The sequence below is a fragment of the Loxodonta africana genome, chromosome 26, assembly GCF_030014295.1.
Source record: "Loxodonta africana isolate mLoxAfr1 chromosome 26, mLoxAfr1.hap2, whole genome shotgun sequence".
Classification (NCBI taxonomy): Eukaryota; Metazoa; Chordata; class Mammalia; order Proboscidea; family Elephantidae; genus Loxodonta; species Loxodonta africana.
In genome coordinates this window covers 7,883,296-7,894,901 of record NC_087367.1, presented here as the reverse complement: position 1 = coordinate 7,894,901, position 11,606 = coordinate 7,883,296, and the positions used below count along the sequence as shown (strand labels likewise).

The 11,606-nt window shown below is 44.7% G+C and overlaps 1 protein-coding gene across 1 annotated transcript in view; it reads left to right on the top strand.

Annotated features, from left to right (window-relative positions):
- The first annotated feature begins 2,730 nt into the window (after nucleotides 1-2,730).
- Nucleotides 2,731-11,606, top strand: part of ACYP2 (acylphosphatase 2) — a 145,989-nt gene continuing 137,113 nt past the window's right edge. Inside the window, exon 1 of the mRNA XM_064277087.1 lies at nucleotides 2,731-3,016. Coding sequence (XP_064133157.1) covers nucleotides 2,959-3,016 — 58 coding nt within the window. The 5' untranslated portion in view covers nucleotides 2,731-2,958. The remainder of the gene's footprint in view (nucleotides 3,017-11,606) is intronic.

The following is an 11,606-nucleotide window of genomic DNA, read 5'->3' as shown; positions in this document are numbered from 1 at the left end:
AACCGTTGCCCATTGGGAATACTATAACAACACAGAAAAAATTAAGATAAAGTTTGAATTCATACTGTAGCTACTTAAAACATGGATATAAAAGGAGAGCATACAAAATGATGATGATGATACAGGGTTATGAGTGATTTTTTCCTTCTATTTTCAAAAGTTTCCTTGATTATGCATAAAGTTTCTATCATTTAAAATTAGCTTAAATATGAGGAAAAAAAAAAAAAACCAAACCCACTGCCATCAAGTTGATTCTGACTTGCAGCAACTCTACAGGACAGTGTAGAACTGCTCCATAGAGATTCCAAGGAGTACCTGGTGGGTTTGAACTGCCAACCTTCTGGTTAGCAGCCATAGCTCTTAACCACTGTGCCACCAGGGTTTCCAAATATAAGAAACATTTGCTTAAAATTTCTGAAGTCTTAGAATCATATTGGCAGTCCATGCTGAAATGGTACACAAAATTTGTTTCCTAATGTTCTGCTGTTGGCAGACAGTAAGTTTTCTAGCTAAGCAAATGTCAGTTGTTGCCATAGCACTTCAAAAATTAAAACACAGCTACATACTGGCAGTAGTATTCTTGAGTAAACATGGAGAAAAGTCAAAGATCCAATAAGAAAAGGAAAATGTCAACCTCCCTAGTCTGGGACAGGATCTCAACATAGGCTGAGACCCTGCTTTTATGAATTGAACTGTGTCCTCCCATAATATGTGTGGAATCCTAATTCCTATACCTGTGGATGGGAGTCCCAGTAGCTCAGTGGTTAAGTGCTTGGCTGCTATTGGTAAGGTCAGCAATCCAAACCCAGCAGTGGCTCCGAGGGAGAAAAGACCTGGCCATATGCTCTTACAAAGATTACAGCCTAGGAAACCCTATGGGGGCAGTTCTACTCTGTCATATAGGGTCGCTATGAGTTGGGGTTGACTCAGTGATACACAACATACCTGTGGATATAACTGTATTTCGGAAGAAGTTTGTTATGTTAATGACCAGTATTAGTGTTGGGCATGTCCTAACCCTAATCACTTCTGAGCTACAAGAAGAGCAGATTAGACACAGAGGCTAACACATACTAGGATAGACAGATGTTACGTGAGGATCGCCAAGAACCAAGGAATGCTCAGGTCTACCAATGAAGAAGGAATCCACACGGCTGAGACCCTGATTTGGACTTTTAGCTTCCAGGACTGGGAAAAAATTAATTTCTGTTCTTTAAAGCCATCCACTTGGGGTATTTGTTACAGCAGCACCGGGAAACTAAGACACCTACTTTGTGGAAGGGACAGTAGTAGTGGGGAAGGCACTTCTATGTAACTAGGATTCAATCTAGGAAGGTCTTGCTAAGGCGACTGAGCAGTTCAGGGAAAGATTCTGGTGCGGGAGGAGGTATGCACCTGAGCATGAAGATTTTTGGAAAAGGTCAGGGGTGCGTTTAGAGACCAGAAGTGTCTTGACTACAGGCCACCTGCAAGGTGTGGGTAGACAGGTACTAAGAGGCTCGTGAAGGCTTAAGAGCTTAAGTTCATTCTGAACACAGTGGAGAGACTCAGAAGGTATTTGAGAATGACTTAAGATTTCTGTTGATTCTAGATTCTACATGGAATGAAATTGGAGATAAAAGGTCTCTGCAATAACCCAGGACGTTCACTGTTTCTGACATAGACTGGTCTGGAGTAGCACCTCCAGAATATTGTATATTTTACTTTAAAATGATGATTTAATCACATTCTAACCAAGTTTTAGGTGAGTGTTGGTATTCCCTAATAGAAGTGGCATGTCATATTAACCAGACTGCAGCCAATTATTTCAACTGTGGTCAGACGCTGAGGAATATGTAGAAGTAATGAAGCCAACAATGTATGTCGAGAAATGCGTTCTCACAAGCAAAAGAATTTGGAATTTTGAAAAAGGTAGATTATCAATAGTTGTATCCAGATGCTTTGGAGTGGAAGATTGCTTTAAATTAAGACTTTAAAATCGCTCACTATGATCTAAAAGGGAGCCTTGGTGGCACAGTGGTTAAGCTCTCCGCTGCTAATGGAAAGGTCGATCATAGAGCCCACCAGCTGCTCTGTGGGAGAAAGAGGTGGCAGCCTGTTTCCTTAAAGATTAAAATCTTGGAAACCCTATGGGGCAGTTCTGCTCTGTCCTGTAGGGCCACTGTGAGTTTGAATCAACTAGACAGCAATGATTTGGTTTCACGAAGCAAAAAAAAAAAGTGTAACCGCCCTAACCTTCTGAGCAATAAGGACAAAATGACCACAATTTTTTTGGTTTCTCTTGGTGGTACAGTGGTTAAGCATTTGGCTGCTAACCAAAAGGTCAGTAGTTCAAATCCACCAACCCTCCTCGGAAAGGCTGTGGGGCAATTCTAGTGTCCTGTAAGGTCACTATGAGTCGGAATCCTCGCAAGAGCAGTGGCTTTGGTTTTGGTATCAGCATAAGAGGGTTCAGATTTTTTAAAAATCTCTTGTTCCAGAAAATGTCACAATCCATTGAGAATAGGGATTCAGGCCCAAAGCCTTTCTGAAGTCAACAGGCAGCTGACGAGGATGGAGACGGTCACCGTTTTCAGAGCCGGGTCAGTACTGCCTGACAGATTCGGCAGCTGTCTAGACAGCTCCTAAAATCCAACCCACCGAACCCTCAGCCAGCAAGGTCCTTCCCCCGAAAAGCCACCCGTTCCGTCCCTACAGCACCGGCCTGTGGAGCAGCGCCCGCAGCGCACTGACACCGGCCGGCGCCCGGGGACTCTGGGCGCGCGCCCTCCGCCGCGTGACCCCGCGCTGGCGTCCCCGCGGCCCCAGGCGCGCCCTCCCTGCCCTCCTCCCCGCCGCAGCCGCCACCGCCGCCGCCGCAGTCGCCGCGCCCGAGCCCCGCTCCGGCTCCCCGGCACCGCGCGCCCCGGCACCGCGCTCCCCGGCACCGCGCGCCCCGGCACAGCGCTCGCCCCCGCCATGTCCGCCGCCCGGGCGCTCAAGTCCGTGGACTACGAGGTGTTCGGATACGTGCAGGGTAGGGAGCCCGCCGCGGTGGGAGACGGCGCGAGAAGCGTTAGGGGGCGAGGGGAGAAGGCTGCCCGGGGCGCCTCCCCTCCTGGCCGTGCCCTGCCCGCTCGGCCCGCGACTTCCGCTCGGCCATGACACAGCAGCTGCGGTGGGCGGGACGGAGGGGAGCGCGCATGCGCCGGAGGGCTGGGGCGGGCGGGGCAGGAGGGGAGGGGAGGGGAGGGGAGGAGGGGGAGGGGAGGGGCGGGCGGGGGGAGAGGGGGAGGGGGAGGAGGGGCGCCGGCGGGCGCGGGGGCGGGGAAGGCCCACCCCAGAGGGAATGAGTGGAGTGGGGTAGGGAGAGAAGGGAGGGCCGATCAGCTGGTGGCCCCCTTTATTTGCCGCTGAAAGCACCTTCAATTTTAGGGAGGACATCTGGATGATGTCTGAGAGCTCCCTTTGTCAGAGAGATCAATTTTTTTTCCCTGTGTAGCCCTTCAAAGAATTATTATCTAATTTTTAAAATTGTAAGTTTAAATAGTTCTGAAGGATGTAATGTTGTCAACATCGATATTTGTAAATTAAAATGCTAAGTCGCTCCTTGAGATTTACCCGCTGCCGCATCAATGCTGTAGTGGTTAGGTATGTGCCATAGCTCTTTAAAACAAAGCTTTTTCACAGTGGGAAATTTTCATCGTTTCTTTGAATTTTCCTCCTTGAATTTGCTTTCCGTTTAACTTCCTCCACCGAATTTTATCCAGTGGGTATGTTTGAGAGTTTGTTACTGATAACCCTGTTAAACTTTTCTGCAGTGTGTGTGTGTGTACACGTGTGTGTGCACATATAATTTTTTTATTAATTTCTTTTGACCATAAGTCTCTATTAGAAATTTTCCTTGTGAGTTGAGTTACTGTTATGATTACGGCTAGGACACAGTTGATGACTATAATATAAATATATTTCAAATTATGATAAACATTAACTTGAAAAGGCAAATTTTTATTGGAAATGTATTTCTCAATGAGAAGGCTGGGGGTGTTTCTGGTATCTAGATTAAAGGAAAGGGCGGATTATCCTTGTGTTTGGCACCCTAGAGGTTTTCACCCTTCGGGACCAGAGTACCACAGTAAGATTAAGGGTGGGTGAAGAGAAGGGCCTGTCTGTCAAAGGGTGATTGCCAGAAGGGAGATAGTGGAGGAGAACTGCCGCACACCTCAGGTGCTTTCTCAGACAGGTCACATTTTGGGGGGGGTACATATGGAAGCTGAAGACCCGGAAACTGATTCCCTTAAAATTACCATTTGGAGCCCTGGTGACACAGTGGATAAGAGCTCGGCTGCTAACCAAGACGTCTGCAGTTCACATCCACCAGCCACTCCTTGGAAACCGTGTGGGGGCAGTTGCACTCTGTCCTGTAGGGTCACTGCGAGTCAGAATTGACTCAATGGGAACAGGTTTTTGTTTTCGTACCCTTTAGAAAGTCTTTGGGTATACCCAGGAGTGTGATACCCCGGCTTGAAAATCACCACAACAAATCACTGAAACAAAAGACAAAAAATATGAAAATAATGGCAAAAGTTATCTGACAGAATATTGGGTCCACTTGTCAGAGATGACAGTAGTTAAGGGCGTGTGTGTGTGCGCATGCTCGCACACGTGTGTGTATTCACATGTGTGGTGTTTGCTGGTGATGCATCTGCCGAGCATTTCGCTATTGTTCCCTGAATCCTCGTAATTTTGTGAGATACATGCCTTGTCATTGTTTTAACGCTGAGAAGATAGTCACTGGGAGGTTCAGTAATTTGGGCAAGCAAAAGTTGACAAAGGGGATTTAACCCGGTATCTCTTTGATTCTAAAACTTGTACTTTTTCGTTATACAATGTTTTCTATTAATGCATAATGTATTTTTATTGATTTTGAACTATACAATTGAACTTTTGTGCGTATCGTGATTACATGGTATATGAAGATCAATTTTGGGCAGTAGTACAGATATGAGAAAGAGACTGTACATAAATACCCTCCCATTGCTGTCGAGTCTATTTCAATTTATAGCAAACTTACAGGACAGAGTAGGGTTTCCAAGCCCTGTAGGGTTTCCAAGGCTGTAAATCTTTACAGGAGCAGACTGCTACATCTTTCTCCCTTGGGGCGGCTGGTGGGTTTGAACTGCTGACCTTTCAGTAAGCAGCCGACCCCTCAACCCCTGCACCATCAGGACTCCTTGTATGTAAATAAGCCAAACCCATTGTTGTTGAGTCAATTCACACATGTACACTAACATTCACTGAGTATTTATGACGTGCCAAGCTCTGTGCTCAACATTTTACATGTGTTATTTTACATGTATTATCCCATGTAAAATAATCCTCAACCCTGTAACCTCAACGTTATTGCTCCTAGAATAGATTAAAAAAACCTTCCCAAGTTACACAGCTGGTTAGGGGGTGGGGCTGAGATCTGAACTTTGGCAGCACCGGTGGTGTAAGGGTTGGGGTTCGGTTACTAACTGAAAGGCTCATGGTTCAAACGCGCCCAGCAGCTCCACGGAAGAAAGAACTGTCAATCTGCTTCCATAAAGATTATAGCTTGGAAAACCCTATGGGGCAGTTCTGCTGTCACATGGGGTCGCTGTGAGTACAAAATCAGCTCAGCGGTACCCAGCAATAACAAGTCCGATGCCAGAGGCCATGCCCTCCGTCAGTATTTTCTTAATCACTATATTCTCCTCTCAGTACCCTTTCCGCCTTTATTTTGCCTTCCTCCTAACTTACTCATTGAACACATATATGGACCGAAGCAGGACATTTGGACCCTGCCATCCAAGTGGCATTCCGTATGACCCCGAGGACGTTTTGACCCCAGGGAAGTTTGACCTGGTTGGTAAGCAGTTAGCACACCAGAAAGCCTGCGGCCTCTGTCTCTGCTGTCTTCATGTTTCTCTGTCACTCGCTGGCACTATCTGTTGTCACTATTTCTGTAGTGGGTTAGCCTCGTGGCAACCTGCAAGCCATATAGAGCCTTAGGCTGCTGCTGCTTCCATAGCTTCTTCCCATCCGCTACCTTTTTTTTTCTTTTTTAATACATTTTTTATTCTAGAATAGCTTTAGATTTATAGAAAAGTTGTGAGGACAGTATAGGAAGTTCCCGTATACCCATACCTGGTTTCTCCTGTGGTTATCATATTACATTAATATGGTGCATTTGCCATAACTAATGAACCAATATTGTTCATGTATTCACATTTCCTTAGTTTTTACCTCACGTCCTTTTTGTGTTTCAGGATCCCATTCAGGATATCAGATTATGTTTAGTAGTCGTGTCTCCCTAGTCTTCTCTTGGCTATGACAGTTTCTTGGACTTCAAGGTCTTGGTGACCTTGACTTTTTGAGGTATAGTGGTCAGGGATTTTGTAGAATGTCCCTCCTTTGGGATTTGTCAGATGTTTTTCCCATGATTATGCTGGGTGTAGGAGCCCTGGTGGCACAGTGCTTAAGTGCTCAGGTGTTAAGCAAAAGATTGGCAGTTAGAATCCCCCAGCTGCTCCCTGGAAACCTATGGGGCAGTTCTACTCGGTCCTATAGGGTCACTATGAGTCGGAATCGACTGGATGGGTTTGGTTTGGTTTTTTAGTTTTATGCTGTATTTATGAGTTTTTGGAGGAAGACCTCGGAGGGGAAGTAGCATTCTTACCATGTCACGTCATACCAAGGGTACGTGCTATCAACACAACTTGACACTGTCCCTGTTTACCTTGATGCCTGGCTGAGGTAGTCAGTCAGGTTTCTCCCATTTTTTCCCCTGCCTTTCCATCCTCTGCTTTGTTATCTCCATATTCTCATTTTTCCCCCTCCAGCTTCTTTTGCATCTGGGGTCTTCAGAGCAGGGGACTGACCCTCTGGGCATTAGAGGTTTTGTAACTGTGGAACGGCTAATATGTTTCTGTAAATGTGTAATTGCCTTTACATCTAGAATCAAAAAATCTGAAAATCCAGCTAGGTTTCAATAAGGGAAATCGATTAGGCTGTGTCTAAAGGCTTTGATGGTCTACTTGCCCTTAGGTGAATACTAAGGATACCTCTGGAGGTAGACTTTGGCAAACTGTCAGTTTACACGTGCTTTAGAAATTCGGCAGTTTGTTTTTGGCTTAACTCAGTTTTAGAATAAGAGTAGTTTACAGGAGTACAGAAATAAATGACAAATTTTTTTTTTAAAGATTTGCTTAAAATTTAAGGATAAGTTATTAAATGGCTTTGTCAGCCATCACATTATTTAGGCATACACTTTTTTTTCTTATGTGGAAAGGTAAATGAAAGAGCTGTGTTTTTTATAGGTTGAAAATTTTAGTATGTTTAAGTCAAGGGACATCAATATGGCTAACTCTGATTCCTTCTCTCATCTTTGTTCCCATAGCATTTCATCTGTAGTTCTGTTATGCTTCTTGTTTTTTTGAATTTTGTTGTGCTTTTTTTTTTTTTTTAGGTAAACGTTTGCAGTATAAATTAGTTTCTCATTCAAAACTTTATACACAAATTGTTTTGTGACATTGGTTGCAATCCCTGCAATGTGTCAGCACTCTCCCCCTTTCCCTTTCCACCCTGGGTTCCCCATGCCCATTCATCCAGTTTTCCTGTTCCATCCTGCCTTCTTGTCTTTGTCTTTGGGCAGGTGTTGCCCATTTGGTCTTGTATACTTAAATGAACTAAGAAGCACCTTCCACACCTGTGTTATTGTTTGTTTTATAGGCCTGTCTAATCTTTGACTGAAACGTGGACTTTGGGAGTGGCTTCAGTTCTGAATTAGCATGGTGTCTGGGGGCCATAATCTTGGGGGGTTCCTCCAGTCTCTGTCAGACCAGTAAGTCTGGTCTTTTTTTGTAAATTTGAATTTTGTTCTACGTTTTTCTCCTGCTCTGTCCAGGACCCTCTACTGTGATTCTTGTCAGAATGGTTGGTGGTGGTAGCCGGGCACTATCTAGTTCTTCTGGGCTCAGGCTGGTGGAGGCAGTGGGTCATGTGGTCCATTAATCCTTTGAACTAATATTTTCTTCGTGTCTCTTATTTTCTTTTCCTTTGCTCTGGATGGGATGGGACCAATAGATGTATCTTAGATGGCCGTTCACAAGCTCTTAAGACCCTAGACGCCACCAAAGTAGGATGTAGAATTTTGTTTTTGTTTAATGAGCTGTGGTATGCCAGTTGACCTAGATGTCCCCCAAGACCATGGTTCCCAACCCTCAACCCCAGTAACTCGGTCCCTCAATGTGCTTGGATGTGCCTAGGGAGTTTTTATGATTTGCCTTGGTCAAGTTGTGCTGACTTCCCCTACACTGTGTATTGTTCTTCCCTTTACCAAAGTTAACACTTGTCTACTATTTAGTTAGTGATTTCCCCTCCTCTCCCCTCCCTTGTAACCATCAAAGATTGTTTTTTTCTGTGTGTAAACCTTTTCATGACTTTTTGTAGTAGTGGTCTCATATGGTATTTGTCTTTTTGTGATTGACTGACTTCACTCAGCATGATGCCCTGCACATCCAGATGTCTTGGATGTCTCGCAGATTGATCGTTGTTCTTTATTGTTACGTTGTATCCCATTGTGTGTATGGACCATGATTTGTTTATCAGTTTATTTGTTGATGGGCAGTTAGGTTGTTTCCATCTTTTCCTTATTGTGAGTAATGCTGCAGTGAACACAGGCGTGCATGTGCCTATTTGTGTGATGGCTCTTATTTCTCTAGGATATATTCCTAGGAGTGGGATCTTGTGTACTTCTTAATGTCTTTATTTACCTTAGTCAAGTTGTGTTAACTTTACCCATTTTTTAAAATTATGCTTTAGATGAAGGTTTGCAGATTAAATTAGTTTCTCATTGAACTATTAATACACATATCGTTTTGTGACATTGGTCGCCAACTCCACAACATGTCAGCATTCCCTCTTCTCGACCTTGGGTTCCCTATTACCAGCTTTCCTGTCCCCTCCTGCCTTCTCGTCCTTGCCCCTGGGCTGGTGTCTTCAGAACAACTAGACGGTGGAAGGGCTGCTTGGGGTTCATGAATGTTGAAGGGACCTGAACTGTGCCTTGCTCTTCCTTGGGGAGAATGTTCTCCACCTTGGGGAGCATGTTCTGCCTCTAGGCAGTTCCTATATTTCTGGCATTGAGTAGTAAGGGAAGAGAGAGCAGTCTGACAGGCTGCCTCGGCTGCTGCCACACCAGGCCTACCTCAGATGCAGGAGAGGGGGCTTTTGCCATTTCATTGTCCATGGCATCCTCCATGTAGTGGTGTAGGCTTGTAAAGAAGGAGAGGCAATATTGATATGAAAATACGCCATTTATTTCCAACAGCAGTTTGACCAGTGTCAATGGGAAATGCACAGATCTGCAGTGTTCTACAAGATTTTAGTTTTCCCCTTTGAGGTGTAATTCTTGGCCTGAAATACAAGCCCGTTTCCAAACCTCTCCCTGATCTCCTTCTAAGGTTCTAAACCTCAGTGAGCATTAAGAATCACCTGGAGAGCATGTTAAAACCAGGTCCCGGGACCCCATCTGCTGCTGTTAGCTGCTGACCCTTCTGTTGTGGTCTGCAGGGTTTTCATTGGTTGAATTTTGGAAGCAGACGCCAGGCCTTTCTTCCTAGTCCATCGTAGCCTGGAAGCTTCCCTGAAAGCTTTTCAGCATCATAGCAACACCCAAGCCTCGCTGACAGATGCGTGGTGACTGCACATGAGGTGCGCTGGCCAGGAACCGATCCTGGGTCTCCTGTGTGGAAGGCAGATGTTTTACCACTGACCCACCACTGCTGTCATGGACCCTGCGTCTAGAGCTTCTGTTCAGTAGAACTGTGATGGGACCCAAGGATCTGGTAGCGAACTCTCTGGATGCTGGTGTTGTCAGTCTGTAGACCCCTCTTTGAAGAGGAAGGGGCTTGACCACATATGGCCCCACTTCTAATTTCTGCTCACTTCAGTTGTTTGTGCTTTCTTCTCATAGGGCTAATATCCTACGGGAGCATTCACTGTTGAGTAGCCTAGAAGGGAATATGCACAATAAAGTTTTGACCAGCGTCTTCAACCCTGCTTGGTTAGTGTCTTACTGTTGCCTGGGATCCCCTCTCTTTTAACCTAGGAAGACTGCAGACTTTTCTATGGTTCTCTCTTCTGCATGGCCTGGTTGACCTTACATTTTCTGACAATTCCTTTTATACCTACTAGCTAGTATCTTTCCCTCCATCTATATAACAGATCGCCTTTCTGATTCCCCTTCAGATCAGTACTTCCCACTTATCATTCCTCCACATTTTACATGTCTCTTTTAAAATATTTTTATAGCCCTATAAAGATTCCATTTGTGATACTGTCCTGTCTTGATTGCATTACTGCTCTTTTTCTTCATATTCCTTTGGTACCACAACACACTATCATTAGGAAACAAATGACATCTCTTATTTGATAAAACAACATAAAATTATTCTTTCTGTGTTTTCTTAACTAGGCTCAATTGCTGTTTGTAGAAGCAGATATATTTTGGTCTCTCTGGAGATGGTTTCGATCTATCCCTTGTGATTTTTCCAGCGGTTATTTATTATTTTTCTTTTCTAATTAAAAAAAAATGAGGTTTAATGTACATTTTGTAATAGTTACCCTTTTTAGTGTCTATTCAGTGAGTTTTGAACGATGTATACAGCTGTGTAATCACTACAACAATCAAGGTATTCCCATCACCCCAAAAACCTTCTTCATGTCTCTTTGCCGCGTCAGTCCTTGCTCCCCACTTCCAGCTCCTGGCAACCGCTGATCAGAACTCTGGTCCCGAAGTTCTTCCTTATCCAGAACATGGAATGACACATTATATGCGAGTCTGGCTTCTTTCACGGGGCATAGGGCACCTGTGGTTCATGGATGTTGTTGCCTCATGCCTTTTTATTGCTGAGTAGAACTCCGTTGTATGGGCCTACCGCAGTTGCTTATCCATTTGCAATGTATTTTTAATTGCTACATCCAGTCCTCTAAATTGATTTCTTTTTTTTTTTTTTGACTTGTCATTTGGCTTGTTGGGCAGTAGAAAGCAAATTTCCATGTTTCCTTAGTGGTCTGGATGGGAACAAGAGCTAAGTTGCAGTAGGTACTGATGGGCTCTGTATTTCTGCAGCTGCCCCGTTCCTGATGTCTCTTTACTTAGGCCCATTTTAACATACCCTTGGGTAGGAACACAGGTTGGGCATCTCCATTGCAAAGAAGCCTGTTCTATGCATCCTTTTGGGTCAAGAGTTTTTCAAATCGCAATTTTTGGAAATGACCTGAGGTCTGTTATTCAGGGTCATTGCTGCAGTTCCCAGGGGAGATGCAGGGGGGACTTCCCTTTGCCTGAAAGAATCCGCATCATAAACACACATTTCTGATACTTGCGTTTGCAGCCAGCTTTGCACTTGCTTTATCCCTACCTTTAAGCCCACTTCTCTCTGTGTCAGTGTGAGGTCACAAACAACCCAGGATATGAAATCCCATAGCACTCTTGACTTCTTCTAAGATAGAGCTTCCATGATTTTGCAGGTTGGGTTACCAAGGTGTTAGATACCCTGGCAGTTGGCCAGTAGGCAACAGCCCGGGCTACCGCAGTC